Here is a 12,969-nt window from a genome sequence, read left to right as displayed (position 1 = left end):
CGGTATTCCCTGATGGCAGTGGCCTCTTTCAGCAGGATAATGCGCCCTCCACACTTCAAAAATTGTTCAGGAATGGTCTGAGGAACATGACAAAGAGTTCAAGGCATTGCCTCCAAATTCCCCAGATCTCAATCTGATCGAGCATCTGTGGGATGTGCTGGAAAAACAAGTCTGAGCCATGGAGGCCCCACCTCACACCTTACAGGACTTAAAGGATCTGCTGCTATCGTCTTGGTGCCAGATACCACAGGACACCTTCAGAGGTCTTCTGGAGCCAATGCCTCAACGGGTCAGAGCTGTTTTGACGGAACTAGTAGAACCTACACAATATTAGGCAGGTGATTTTAGTGCTGTGGCTGATCGGTGTAAGTGTACATTATATATATATATATATATATATATATATATATATATATATATATATATATATATATATACACACACATATACATACATATATATATATATATGGACAAAGGTATTTGGCCACACCTGTTAATAATTGAATTGAGGTGTTTCAATCAGACTTGTTGCCAGAGGTGTATAAAATCAAGCACCTAGTCATGCAGTCTCCATTTGCAAACATTTGTGATACAAAATTGATTGCTCTGAAGGGTTAGATTTGTATATATATACATACATACACACACATACAGAGAGAGCGAGAGAGAGAGGGGGAAAGAGATAAATCTATTTAACAAAACTGGTTTGCTATTACCTTAACCAACCCGGTCCATCGTTTTTATAGCCCTGTTAATGTTTCCCAGCTCACCAGAGTGCAAATGCTGTGTCTCATTACATGAGGATAAGGGGACACTGTAGCCATGCCTATATAAGAGACTTTTTATTCTATGTTACCTATTGTAAAATATGTTTGTTGTTATTGCAGTGATGCTGTTATATACTGTTCTCAAATTGAAGCAAGGTGGGTTATGGGTAAGGATCGGGTGGGGTACAGTTCTAGGATACAGGTGAGGGGGCTATAGCTGCATTCATCCTCCCCCTCCTTTCTCTACAGGAAGTCCTGACCAGATGGAAGATAGTTCTGGCTGAAAAAGCTTGTTAGGGATTTATACTAGTAGTATCACTTAATCATTGTGGCCTTGCCCCTTAATTAGCCTCAGTATGTCCCCATTGTCTCAGGTTGTATTCTACCAGACTCCTTGGAGTCATCGCAGCAGGGGACCAAAGGATGTGTTGGGATGAGAAGGGACAGCCCTCTAACAGTCCCTTTTGACAAAAAGCCACTCTCAGAGGATCCCATTATCAAAGCTCACCCCTGACCCAGCCCCTGGAGCATTGAAAAACTACAGGATATAGCGGACAGAGTGACAAACAGAGGAATTTGTGTCTTTTATTGATTTGATCCAGGGAAGACCTCCAACATTGAGGTCTAGGCTTCTGCTGGACTGAGCATCCTGCTGGTGCATCTGCAGCTCAGAAGTTCTCAATGGGTTTGGATTCTGCAAATCAGGACATCCAGGTGACCATAATTGGGGTAAGTAAGGGACAGACAATGTAATCCTGCTTGACATTTATTTACGGTTTGTATATAGTATTCTAGTGAATGTTTTATTCACAATAAATGTACTGTTGTACTTTTCTAACTGCATTTGCCTGAGTGACTATAAGGACCCTAGAAGGTACTGGGTAGGCTTCCCTGGCATAGTAAGGCACCCCTGTGTATAATTGCGCCAGATTGCTGTAATAGTTTCTAACTGCATGTTTATTTTTTATGAATCTTGCAGAGCATAACAAGTAGGACCAAACAAAGTCAATATCCAACTTTAATATGAAACTTCTTTTAAACGCACCCTCTATCACAGGCCTGGCAAGCCTGTGGCTCTCCATATGTTGTGAAACTACAATTTCCTGCGTACCCTGCCAGCTATTGGCTGGTTCTCTGCTGCCAGAGCATGCTGGGGTTTGTAGGATAACAACACCTGGAGAGCCACAGATTGGCCAGGCTTGCTCTATCAAACGCAGATACATTTTCAGGAAGTTGGATGGGTTATAAATTAGGCATTTGTAACATGAAATGTCTCTTAGCTGTTCGATAGACCCCTGACAGATATTTCTCTTTGGGCCATAGTACTATATTGACTCTGATATTCACCTTGTCTGATGCTTTAATTATAATGTCGTCCCAGCTTTTGAGATCTTTTAATGCTATTTGTTCCTTTATATTCAAATTTCTCTATACCTGTGAGATTAAATGATACATACACTGAGGGAAGACTGAGAAGTCAGGGGGAAAAAATGATTTCCTTGAGGACTGGTCTGTATGTCACGCTAAATTTATCCTTTCTATTCAGAATAATCGATTGTTTTAACTGCTCTAAGAATTGAAGTGTCTGAGGCATGGCTTGGCCTGGCATGCAGTAAGTTGCATGGCGCATGCTCTCTTGCAAAAATACTGACTTTTGTGATTGTTCTCTCGCCCATGATTTACCTATCACTTTTCGCATACCCACCGGCCCCTATCACCTCTCACAAATCCTACTATTTTTACCTACTCTCTCCCCTCCTATTCCCACTTCCCACTCAGGCACTCTCGCACCCACCTTTCTACCAATCCCAATACACCCCCCTTTATTATCCCTTTACTGCCACAAAACTGGAACCACTAACACTTATTCCTACCCATCACCCCCCCATAGACACATAATACTCCTACCTACATACACCAAACATACTACACCACCCACTCACACCCAACATCCCTATCCACACCCAACTCATCCACTTATCTCCCCATTTCCAGTTCATCACTTTTACCATACCTTCCTGCCATAACATACACACCCCTTCTGCCCATATTCATCACTCTCGCCCACTCCCTATCCCCTACAATAAAGACTTTAGAGCTCCCCCCACCCATAGTATTCTAATACAATCCTCCACCACAAACCTCGCTCACCTACAACTCATGCTTCCAAGCTCAATGCCTGAAGACAACCTTGATTCCACGAACCACAACCCCAACTACAAGGACAACAGATGCGAAACCACAGCACGGCTGCCCCCTACAGCCTGTGCTACTAGGTTACGCAAAGATAAGTACCTGATAGATAATTTGCCTGTTATACTCCTAGTTGTGTACATCCCTCCAACTTTCCAAGGTACTCCAGAAGGCCTCCAAATTTATCACTCTTTCACCGCATGCTCTTGTAGTGTGCATGGGCAAATTTAATGCAAATTTAATGCAGTTAAGGACGTCAGCCTTGACAGGTGGAGGGAGACGTCCTAGGTAGTAAGTAGGGGTCCTTCCCCCTTTGCCAAATTAGTAGCAGACTTAGGCCCGATGAATATTTTGAGGGCTCGTTTCCCATTTCATCGAGTGTTCTCCTGTTACTCCTCCTCTCATCACACCTTCTCCCGCATAGACAGCTTTGATCTTCAATAGACTGGCCCCCCTGATTCGTGAAATTCGCTATCTTCCAAGGGGACTATCTGACCCCTGCCCGGTACTACTGGTCGCTGCTCTTCCCCCAATACTGGGATCTGATTTTGGAAATTAAACCAGTTTTGGCTCACACTTATGGGGGCGGATAGCGATCTAGGGACAGACTCAGAGGGGTTCTTTTCTGCAAATACCACCACAGTCAGGTCACCAGTCCTTAGGGATGACTTCAAGACCTTCCTTTGGGGTACCCTGGTCAACCAAGTGGAGGGCCGTAAGCGGTTCTCTAGGGAGGAGGAATCTGACCTAGAGCAGACCTGTCTGGATTTGGAGCAGACTTATCTAGCTACGTGATTACCTGCTGACCAGCTGCCTTGGTTGCATGCACAAAAGGCATGGGATGACTATTTACTAGATAAATCTAGGCGCCAGCTTCTCTTCTACAGACACGCTATATATGCACAGGGGGGACAAGAATTGTAGCTTCATGGCGTATTTAGCTAGGACAGAGCTGCAATGCAACACTGTCACTGCCATCTCTGACTAGTTGGGTACAACTTCCAAATGGAGCACATGGCTATTGTCTCATGGCATCCTGAGATTTGTGGCCTCAGGGTAGGGGACAGGGTTGATAAAGTCGAGCTTTATACCGACAATGTGCACTTGTTCCTGAAAGACTCGAACAAGTCTCTAGCCACACTGTTTGTGATTGTGGATGAGTTTGGTGGTTTTTCTGGCCTGGGTCAACTGGACCAAGTCCGGTATTTTTCCCATTGGTAGGGGATTTTCAGCGTCTTCACACACATCCCTTCCACTTCAATGGACGATGAAATTAAATACCTGGGTATATAAGTCACAAATTCAGCTACTGACTATATCCTGTTGAATATTGTCCTAGTGATCAGCTATTTTGGTCAAGATTTCCACCTGGACGAAGATGCACCTGTTCATGTCGGGCAGAGTCAATCTAATTAAAATGGTTTTTCAACCAAAATGCTGTTCTCCCAAATTAACAGGTACATGTCCTCTCTGGTCTGGGGGCAGAGATGGGCGAGAATTAAATTGACCTCTTCGTGTCACTCCCATGCCTCAGGGGGTCTAACCCTTCCAGATATTTAGGCCTACAACTTTGCCGGGCAGCTGGCGCATCTCCAGGGGGTGGCTTGGGGATTCCTCAACGGATGACTTGCTGTGCTTCCTTGCCAAGTGACGGGGCTTGAGAGGTCACCCATACAGGCCCTACTGGGCAACGGTGTGATGAGAACTGTCCCGCGACTGCTAGGACAGGCTTTGTTGATTTGGAATGGAATGCGGTGGGCGCTGGAGAGTGTGGGGATAGACTCTGACACTTTGCCTTGAGTTACCACCGCACTACCTGAGCTCTTTAAATTATGGCGGTGTGACAGGATGGACCTCTTATGCCACCCTGTCTGTTGTGTTGCTGGGGACCAGTTGGGCTTGCCTTGTCACTGTCCCCTTTTCTTTATCCCAAATGCACTCCTCTCACCACAGTAGGAGGGGCTTTTGCTGCCGCCACCACTAGGCTCCTTAGTGGCACCTACCGCATTCTTCTGGGTAACTCTCACTGTTAGTGTACCCCCTTGCTGTTACACCTGGGCTGGTACCCCTGACCTCTTGCCTTCAGATCAGGGTTGCTGTGGATGTTTACCCCCTGGCCTATCACACTGGCCAGAGCTGCAGGGTAGCAGGCAGAGCGTTGGTACTAGATGCTGGGACCCAACCTCAGAACAGCCGTATAATGGATTAGAGTGGTCTAATCTGTGGTTACAGGAATTACAGCAGGTAAGTAGACATCAAGGTGGGCAGCACAGTGGGCTAGTGGTTAGCACATCTGCCTCACAATGCTGGGGTCATGAGTTTGATTCCCGACCATGGCCTTATTTGTGTGGAGTTTGTATGTTCTCCCTGTGTTTGCGTGGGTTTCCTCCGGGTGCTCCGGTTTCCTCCCACACTCCAAAAACATACTGGTAGGTTAATTGGCTGCAATCAAAAATTGACCCTAGTCTCTCCCTGTCTGTCTGTGTGTGAGTGTGTGAGTGTGTGTCTATAGTAGGGAATTTAGACTGTAAGCTCCAATGAGGCAGGGACTGATGTGAATGAGTTCTCTGTACAGCACTGCAGAATTAGTGGCGCTATATAAATAAATGATGATGATGATGATGATAGGTTCCTTAAGCAGTGATGTTTATTAGCTCAGGAAGTCCTAAAATGACAGTTACATACACTGGTTTGAGGTACTAGTTATATCCAGAAAGGAACGGATGTAATAATACAATTCAGTGTAAAACAGGGCTCTATAAATACAATTTTGGGAAACTAGCTTGGCCAGAGGTAAACCAGCCTCCTGCCACTTTAACCAATCTGGACTGCACGTGAATTAGCCCAGAGGGGTTAACACCTTTTTACAATTAAGCTAGCGGCAGGGGGGGGGAGAGTATACTTCCCCCCTGTTCATGAGCTGCCAGGGAGAGGGGAGCTCAGCCCACTTTGCTCCCTGGTACCAGTCCAGTATGCGGCTTTACCTCCTGGGACCCCCAGGAGGCGCTGCACCTCCTGGATTTATTTGATTCCAGGAGACTGGTGTCTGGTGGTGAAAGCTGGCTACTGGGGGGGGCTGAAAGATCTAGGGCTGCCCCTGCAGCCCCCCTGTTGGACCACCAGGGACCTGGGAAGCACTTTTTATTTTTATACACATGTACACGTTGAACACACATTTAAATTACACATTTTTACACTTAAACATTATACATTACACATAGTTGCACTCCCAGCGCCTATTGCCAGGAGTTAACCCTTTCAGTGCTGCACGTCGGTTAACTACCGGCGCTGCAGGAACACCATACAGGAACAGTAATTCCGGCACAGAATGGTCAAACAGGCTTGGAACTGGTACACGGATGATCAGGCAGAGGAAAGACGAACAGGCTAGGATCTGGCCCACGGTTGATCAGGCAAAGAATGGACAGACTGGCTAGGATTTGGTACACGGTAATTAGGCAAAGGATAGTCTGACAAGCAGAGTTCGGTACACAGGAGATCCAACAGCCAATAGCAGACAAGCCGAGTTCAATACACAGAGATCCAGCAGCACATGGTCAGACAGGCAGTGATCGGTACACAGAGAGATCCAGCAGAATATAGCACCACAGTAGGAACAGCAAACCGGGAGTCAGAAGCTCAGCAAACAAGTTGCACTGACACTGAACAAGTGTCAGTACTGAGATTATATAGAGAGGAAAGTATGAAAAGTCAGCCCCGACAGGCGAGTCATGTGACCCGCTACCCAGAGGCACTGCCCGCGGCACGGAGGAGATAGCACTGGAAGGTGGAAAAAGTAAGTCTGTTATACTCTGGAGCTGTCCTGTGGTTGGAGACAAGGGTGGTGGAGGGCATATGAGACACGGGCTTTGAAATTTCTGTTGTACCCTAGGACCTGTATGCTTGCTCTGGGGGTGGATCTGTTGCTGGGGAGAAGTGCAACCCGCTATGTTATTAATCTCCTCCCGTTAGCCAGGGACTTTAATGGTTGGGTAGCCCCAGTTAATGAAGCTGTAGAGCATGAGCGATTTACTTATTAGTCCAGAAATGCTATGCCCAAATAGTTGAAGATTTGGTCACGATGGGCTAAGTCGAGATGTGCAACATTGAGAGCATGCATATTATTGCTGGTATGTCATTCTGTCCTGTGGAGATGTGTTTATCATACTATATTGTACTAAGTGTCATCTATTGGAATGCTGTGCGCATTGAAACTGTGTAATTTTCTTTTATGTTTCCTTTTTCTGTATTGTCTTTAACATTTAAATAAAAATATTTGATTAAAAAAAAAAAAATGAATTGAAGTGTCTGCAGATTCTCAGGAGAGAACAGAGTGGAGTACGGACTCTCTAGGAGTATCAGCATCAAGATTCTGTAGGAAATACTGTGGGAGAGGATGAGGGATGTTGATTATTTCTTCTTTCAGTGGAAATTTGATAAATAATAGCTTCCATGTAACAGGTTTCTCAATGAAATCTGTCAAATACTTGAACTGGCGAAAATAATAATATCTTGCTAAGTAAGTCTGTTCATGTTTGTTGTAGAGATTTGTTGGTGACTATAAGAGAGGATTCCTTGTCCATTATTGGTTGTGACTTCTGTGGTGTAACTTGGGCCCCTCCATCCAACCCAACATGTCTCGATTTCTTAATGTTATCACCCCCCCCCCCCTCTTCCAATTCCCTTTAGTTTGCTAAAGTTTCTTTGCCTTCTCTACTTGTATATAAACAATAGTAGTTAGATAGGGAAAGAGAAAACTAGTCATGGACAAAAGTTTTGAGAATGACACAAGTATTGGTTTTCACAAAGTTTGCTGCTTCAGTGTTTTTAGACATTTTGTCAGATGTTGCTATGGTATACGGAAGTAAAATTACAAGCATTTCATAAGTGTCAAAGGCTTTAATTGACAATTAAATTAAGTTTATGCAAAGAGTCAATATCTGCAGTGTTGACCCTTCTTTTTGAAGACCTCTGAAATTCGCCCTGGCAGCTGTCAATCAACTTCTGGGCCACATACTCACTGATGGGCGCCCATTCTTGCCTAATCAATGCTTGGAGTTTGCCAGAATTTGTGGGTTTGTGTTTGTCCACCCGCCTCTTGAGGATTGACCACAAGTTCTCAATGGGATTAAGGTCTGGGGAGTTTCCTGGCCATGGACCCAAAATTTCAATGCTTTGATCCCCGAGCTACTTAGTTATCACTTTTGCTTATGGCACGGTGCTCCATCATGCTGGAGAAGGCATTGTTCATCCCCAAACTGTTCTTGGCTGGTTGAGAGAAGTTGCTCTTGGAGGATGTTTTGGTACCTTTCAGATTGTTTGGGGCATCTGGAAAAACGCTTGTCCGGAGAAGGAAAGGTGAGCGGTATTCATCAGAGAAAATGACTTTACCCCAGTCCTCAGCAGTCCAATCCCTGTACCTTTTGCAGAATATCAGTCTGTCCCTGATATTTTTCCCTGAGAGAAGTGGCTTCTTTGCTGGCCCTCTTGACACCAGGCCATCCTCCAAAAATCTTTGCCTCACTGTGCAGATGTACTCACACCTGCCTGCTGCCATTCCTGAGCAAGCTCTGCACTGATGGTGCCACAATCCCGCAGCTGAATCAACTTTAAGAAACGGTCCTGGCGCTTGTTGGGCGCCCTGAAGGCTTCTTCACAACTATTGAACCTCTCTCCTTGAAGTTCTTGATGATCCGATAAATGGTTGATTTAGGTGCAATCTTACTAGCAGCAATATCCATGCCTGTGAAGCCCTTTTTGTGCAAAGCAATGATGACTGCATGTGTTTCCCTGCAGATAACCATGATTAACAGAAGAAGAACAATAATTTCAAGCACCACCCTGCATTTATAGCTTACAGTCTGTTTTTCTAACTCATTCAGCAGGACAGAGTGATCTCCAACCTTGTCCTCGTCAACACTCTCACCTGTGTTTAAGAGAGAATCACTGACCTGGTGTCAGCTGGTCCTTTTGTGGCAGGGCTGAAATACAGTGGAAATGTTGTTTTTGGGCTAAAGTTCATTGTCATGGCAAAGAGGGACTTTTAAATTAGATGCAATTCATCTGATCACTCTTCATGACATATGGGAGTGTATGCAAATTGCCATCTTAAAAACTGAGGCAACAGACTTTGTGAAAAATAATATTTGTGCCATTCTCAAAACTTTTGTGCATGACTGTAGGTCTTATTTAGTGATCGAAGATCTCCAGTGCGGATGCTATACATTACTTTTACATGTACAAGGAGATAGCTCAGACCACTACTGCATCACAGAATGTAAAGTGCTACAAACCAACGTTATAACAATAATAGTAAATGAGAACAGCAGCCATCCTTCCAGAACATTAATACACTAAATTAAGACAAGCATCAAGCTACCATTCCATGCTGCGTCAATCATACAGCGAAGACGGTATGTAGCCTCTGCCGATCACTAGAGATCCAGTGGATCCACTTCCGGTACACATGACATTAAGTGCCTCTGTAGGAAAGGCCTTCAGACAGAGCCCCATTATTATAATGACAGAAGCTAATTACCTGGAGAGAAAAGGTCAACTCCAGATCAGTCTCCATCAATCCACATGGAGGCAGGTGATATTCATTGGAACGGAGTACTCTCTTGGATCCCTGGAAGGAGAAGATTGGGTGTTAGATCCTGTACAAGGCAATATATTGTTCGATATCCGTACAGCGTATTATACTTATCACTACAGCCTTTAATACTAATTACACATCAGACAGTTACACATCAGTCAATTATCCTATATACCATTATGCTTTCCACTCACTCCTCTTTAGCTTCCTATCTATCTATCTATGTTGCCTTACATTCACTACCTTTCTGCTTCCTGTTTAACTACTATCACAGTTACTCCTATAAGTGGTCTGCTATCTTCTTTACCTTCCTCCTACTTCAGACATTATCTACATGTGCCTTCGATTTCCTACCCTCCCCATTACCTCTGTTATCCAATAGTACTATCTTCTTTCTACCAACACAATTTGGCCACCTCAGGTACTCTCTCCCATTTCTCCCTTATACCATTCCACCTTATTCCTTGTCCCATTTCCTCTTTGCCCCCCCCCCCCCCCCTTCCTACCTAAGACCTTCACTGTTGACCGGTTACAGTTCTCAGGAGTTTCCTATCAGTCAGTGTGAGCGCAGGCCTTCCTAAGGTGCGGAGTCTAACGAACCCCCCGGTCTTCACCAAGAACCACTGCAATGCAGGATGGATTTTGCTGTCGGAGGTCCGCAGGTCGCTGACCTTAGGTTAGACCACTAACGGGATAGGTAACAGATGGTAGGTAAGAGATCTGGCAGAATAAAGGAGAATAGACACTGTAGAGGTAATGTAGTACGGTACAGAGGAGCAGGATCAGTTAGCTGAAGAAACAGAGCACATACAAAAGAATCCAAGCAGTATACGGTGGAACTCCGGGTCAGATACACTTAAGATACACCACGCTCAGGGGAGTCGTCGTGGTTTGGGGGCCATGTTGGATGGACACGTTTTATAAGAGTTCCGTCCACCAAACCCATTTAAGTGGAAAAATCTATCTCTCACTGATCAACTTTGTCCTCAAATCCTCCCTCACCTGACAGAGGAAGCGGTGGGAACCGAATGTGGCGAAATTGAACTCCATCCGTGAGATCTGCTGGGAGTGACTGATAGGGGCCTACTCGGCACTATTCAACTTCAACGCTTTCTCCCTGACTGGCCCCCTGGATGCAGGGTATATCCTCTCAGGGACCCCCCTCACTCACGCGGTTATCATCGCTGTAGCAGGCTGCATGCCTTCCCCGAATCTAAGCGACCCCAGCAAGACCCGACGTCTACCCGGCCTCACCTACCTTGTTCAGGTCCTGTTTGGCGGTCCGATGCAGCGGTCCGATGCAGCGGTCCTGGCGTGCTAGCCCAATTCCAGTTCTCCGGCTGAGGCTTGGCCTGGTTCTTCAGCCCCAGCATGTGGTAACACAGTGACCGCCGACGTCTCACTTCCAGTTGTGAGCGGAGCTAATCGGCAGCACAACGACGCTGATTGTATGGGGATCCCTGATTCTCGGTGGAATTGTGCCTTTTCCAACAGACCGGCAAAAGCTTCTTCAACAGCTACTTGCATCCTTGCAATACATCGCCTGAGAGCCCAGAATATTCCTAAACTGCAAGTATACAGCATAGTTTGCGGGAGCACTTTGGGCTTTGAGTGGTAATCTATTTACCTCATTTCCATACTATCTTTGGAGGCCATTGTCTCATTATCCTGTTCGATCCCAGGAATTAGAGCCACAGGAACCCCCAAGGGTGAAGTCTGTTGCTGGACATTTAAGGAGCTTTTTTCTTCCACTTAACATTCTGCAACTTTTAATGTCCACTTAGTCCACCTGAGATCGCCCCCGTCTGTCTACTACATACTCAATATTGGTCAAGCGGACCACCAGAGATTTTACCTTCAACATGAAGAAATCTGTGGGCAGAGGTCGCCGGGGTACACAATTGGCGAAATTACGCAGCACTTTTCCTGTCAAGACAAAGCAATCACCTCTTCCCCTCCCAATATTCCTTAAGGGATTCATAACAACCTAGACCCTCCAAACACTACAATTCCCTTCACCAAGGCCGACTTCTCCGAGTTATGCAATTTAATTGTGGACAGCACTAATGCCTTCTCCGTAGACCTCCTGAAAGCTATAGGAGACCTCAAATCAGAAATGGTCATAATATCCAAAAGAACTTCGGTCCTAGAAAATAAGATGGAGTCTTCACTCAAATAACAAAATGAAGCATCTCAGGACTTGGACTTCCTATTAAAAGAAAACGATTTCCTAAGAGACAAATTGGAAGATCTGGAGAACAGGGAACGCGGTAACAACCTCCGACTACGTAACATCACCGAATCTGTCGAACCAAAAGACCTAGAAGAATATGTGTGCAAATTCTTCTCCACATTGGATTCCACACTATCTAACCATCCAATACAGATAAAGGTGTACAGGGCTTTGAGACCTCATCCGAAGGAAACTGATCCCCCTAGTGATGTGATCCTTCGTCTACTATCCTTTAAGACTAAAAGCCTCATTTCTAATGTGGTCAGGAACTCTCCTTATACTCTTTTTTATGGTTGCCGCATGCAAGTGTTCCAAGACTTCGCTCTCTCTCTCCCACTGCCTGCTCCTACCTGGCACACCTTTTTAACCTATCACTCTCCTCCGGTGTTGTACCCTCCTCATTTAAACACGCTCTTATCTCTCCTATCCTCCAAAAACCCAATCTTGACCCCACCTCTGTCCCCAACTATTGCCCCATCTCACTTCTCCCCTACGCCTCCAAACTTCTTGAATGGATAGTCTGCTGTCTCCTAACCAAATATCTCTCAGACAATTCCCTCCTTGACCCTCTCCAATCTGGATACCGCCCCCTCCACTCTACTGAAACTGCTCTGGCCACATTTACCAATGACCTCCTATCAGCCAAATCTAAGGGTCACTTCTCCTTACTCATCCTCCTTGACCTCTCCGCGGCCTTTGACACAGTGGACCACCCCCTCCTTCTGCAAACTCTTCTCTCTCTCGGCCTCTCCGGTTCCGTCCACGCCTGGTTCTGCTCCTACCTCGCTAACCGCACATTCTCTGTCTCCACGTATGGCTCTTCCTCCACCCCCTCCCTTCTCCCGGTAGGAGTCCCCCAGGGCTCTGTCCTCAGCCCCCTACTCTTTTCGCTCTACACTTCCTCCCTCGGTGCACTTATCTCCTCCTTTGGTCTTCAGTATTACCTTTGCGCTGATGACATTCAACTCTACATCTTTTCTCCTGATCTCTCTTCCTCCCTCCTCTCTCGTGTATCGGACTGCCTCTCTGCCATCTCCTCCTGGATGTCCTCCCGCTTTCTCAAAATTAACATCTCTAAAACTGAATTCATTGTCTTTCCTTCCCCCAGACTCCCCTCCCACCACAACCTCTCTATCGCTGTTAATAACACTACCATCTCCTCTGTTACCCAACTTCGTT

At 45.7% G+C, this 12,969-nt stretch overlaps 1 protein-coding gene across 3 annotated transcripts in view; it reads right to left on the bottom strand.

The window, feature by feature from the left end:
* The window catches only part of LOC142145061 (phosphofurin acidic cluster sorting protein 2-like), a 158,341-nt gene that overhangs the window by 94,667 nt on the left and 50,705 nt on the right, over positions 1-12,969 (bottom strand). For all 3 annotated transcript variants that reach the window (XM_075204540.1, XM_075204539.1, XM_075204541.1), the window contains one exon: positions 9,501-9,590. In XM_075204540.1, the coding sequence (XP_075060641.1) occupies positions 9,501-9,590 (90 nt within the window). The remainder of the gene's footprint in view (positions 1-9,500; positions 9,591-12,969) is intronic.

The sequence above is a fragment of the Mixophyes fleayi genome, chromosome 3 (genome assembly GCF_038048845.1).
Source record: "Mixophyes fleayi isolate aMixFle1 chromosome 3, aMixFle1.hap1, whole genome shotgun sequence".
NCBI classification, from domain to species: domain Eukaryota; kingdom Metazoa; phylum Chordata; class Amphibia; order Anura; family Limnodynastidae; genus Mixophyes; species Mixophyes fleayi.
Note: the sequence above shows the minus strand (reverse complement) of the source record. Positions and strands in the feature narration are given on the sequence as shown.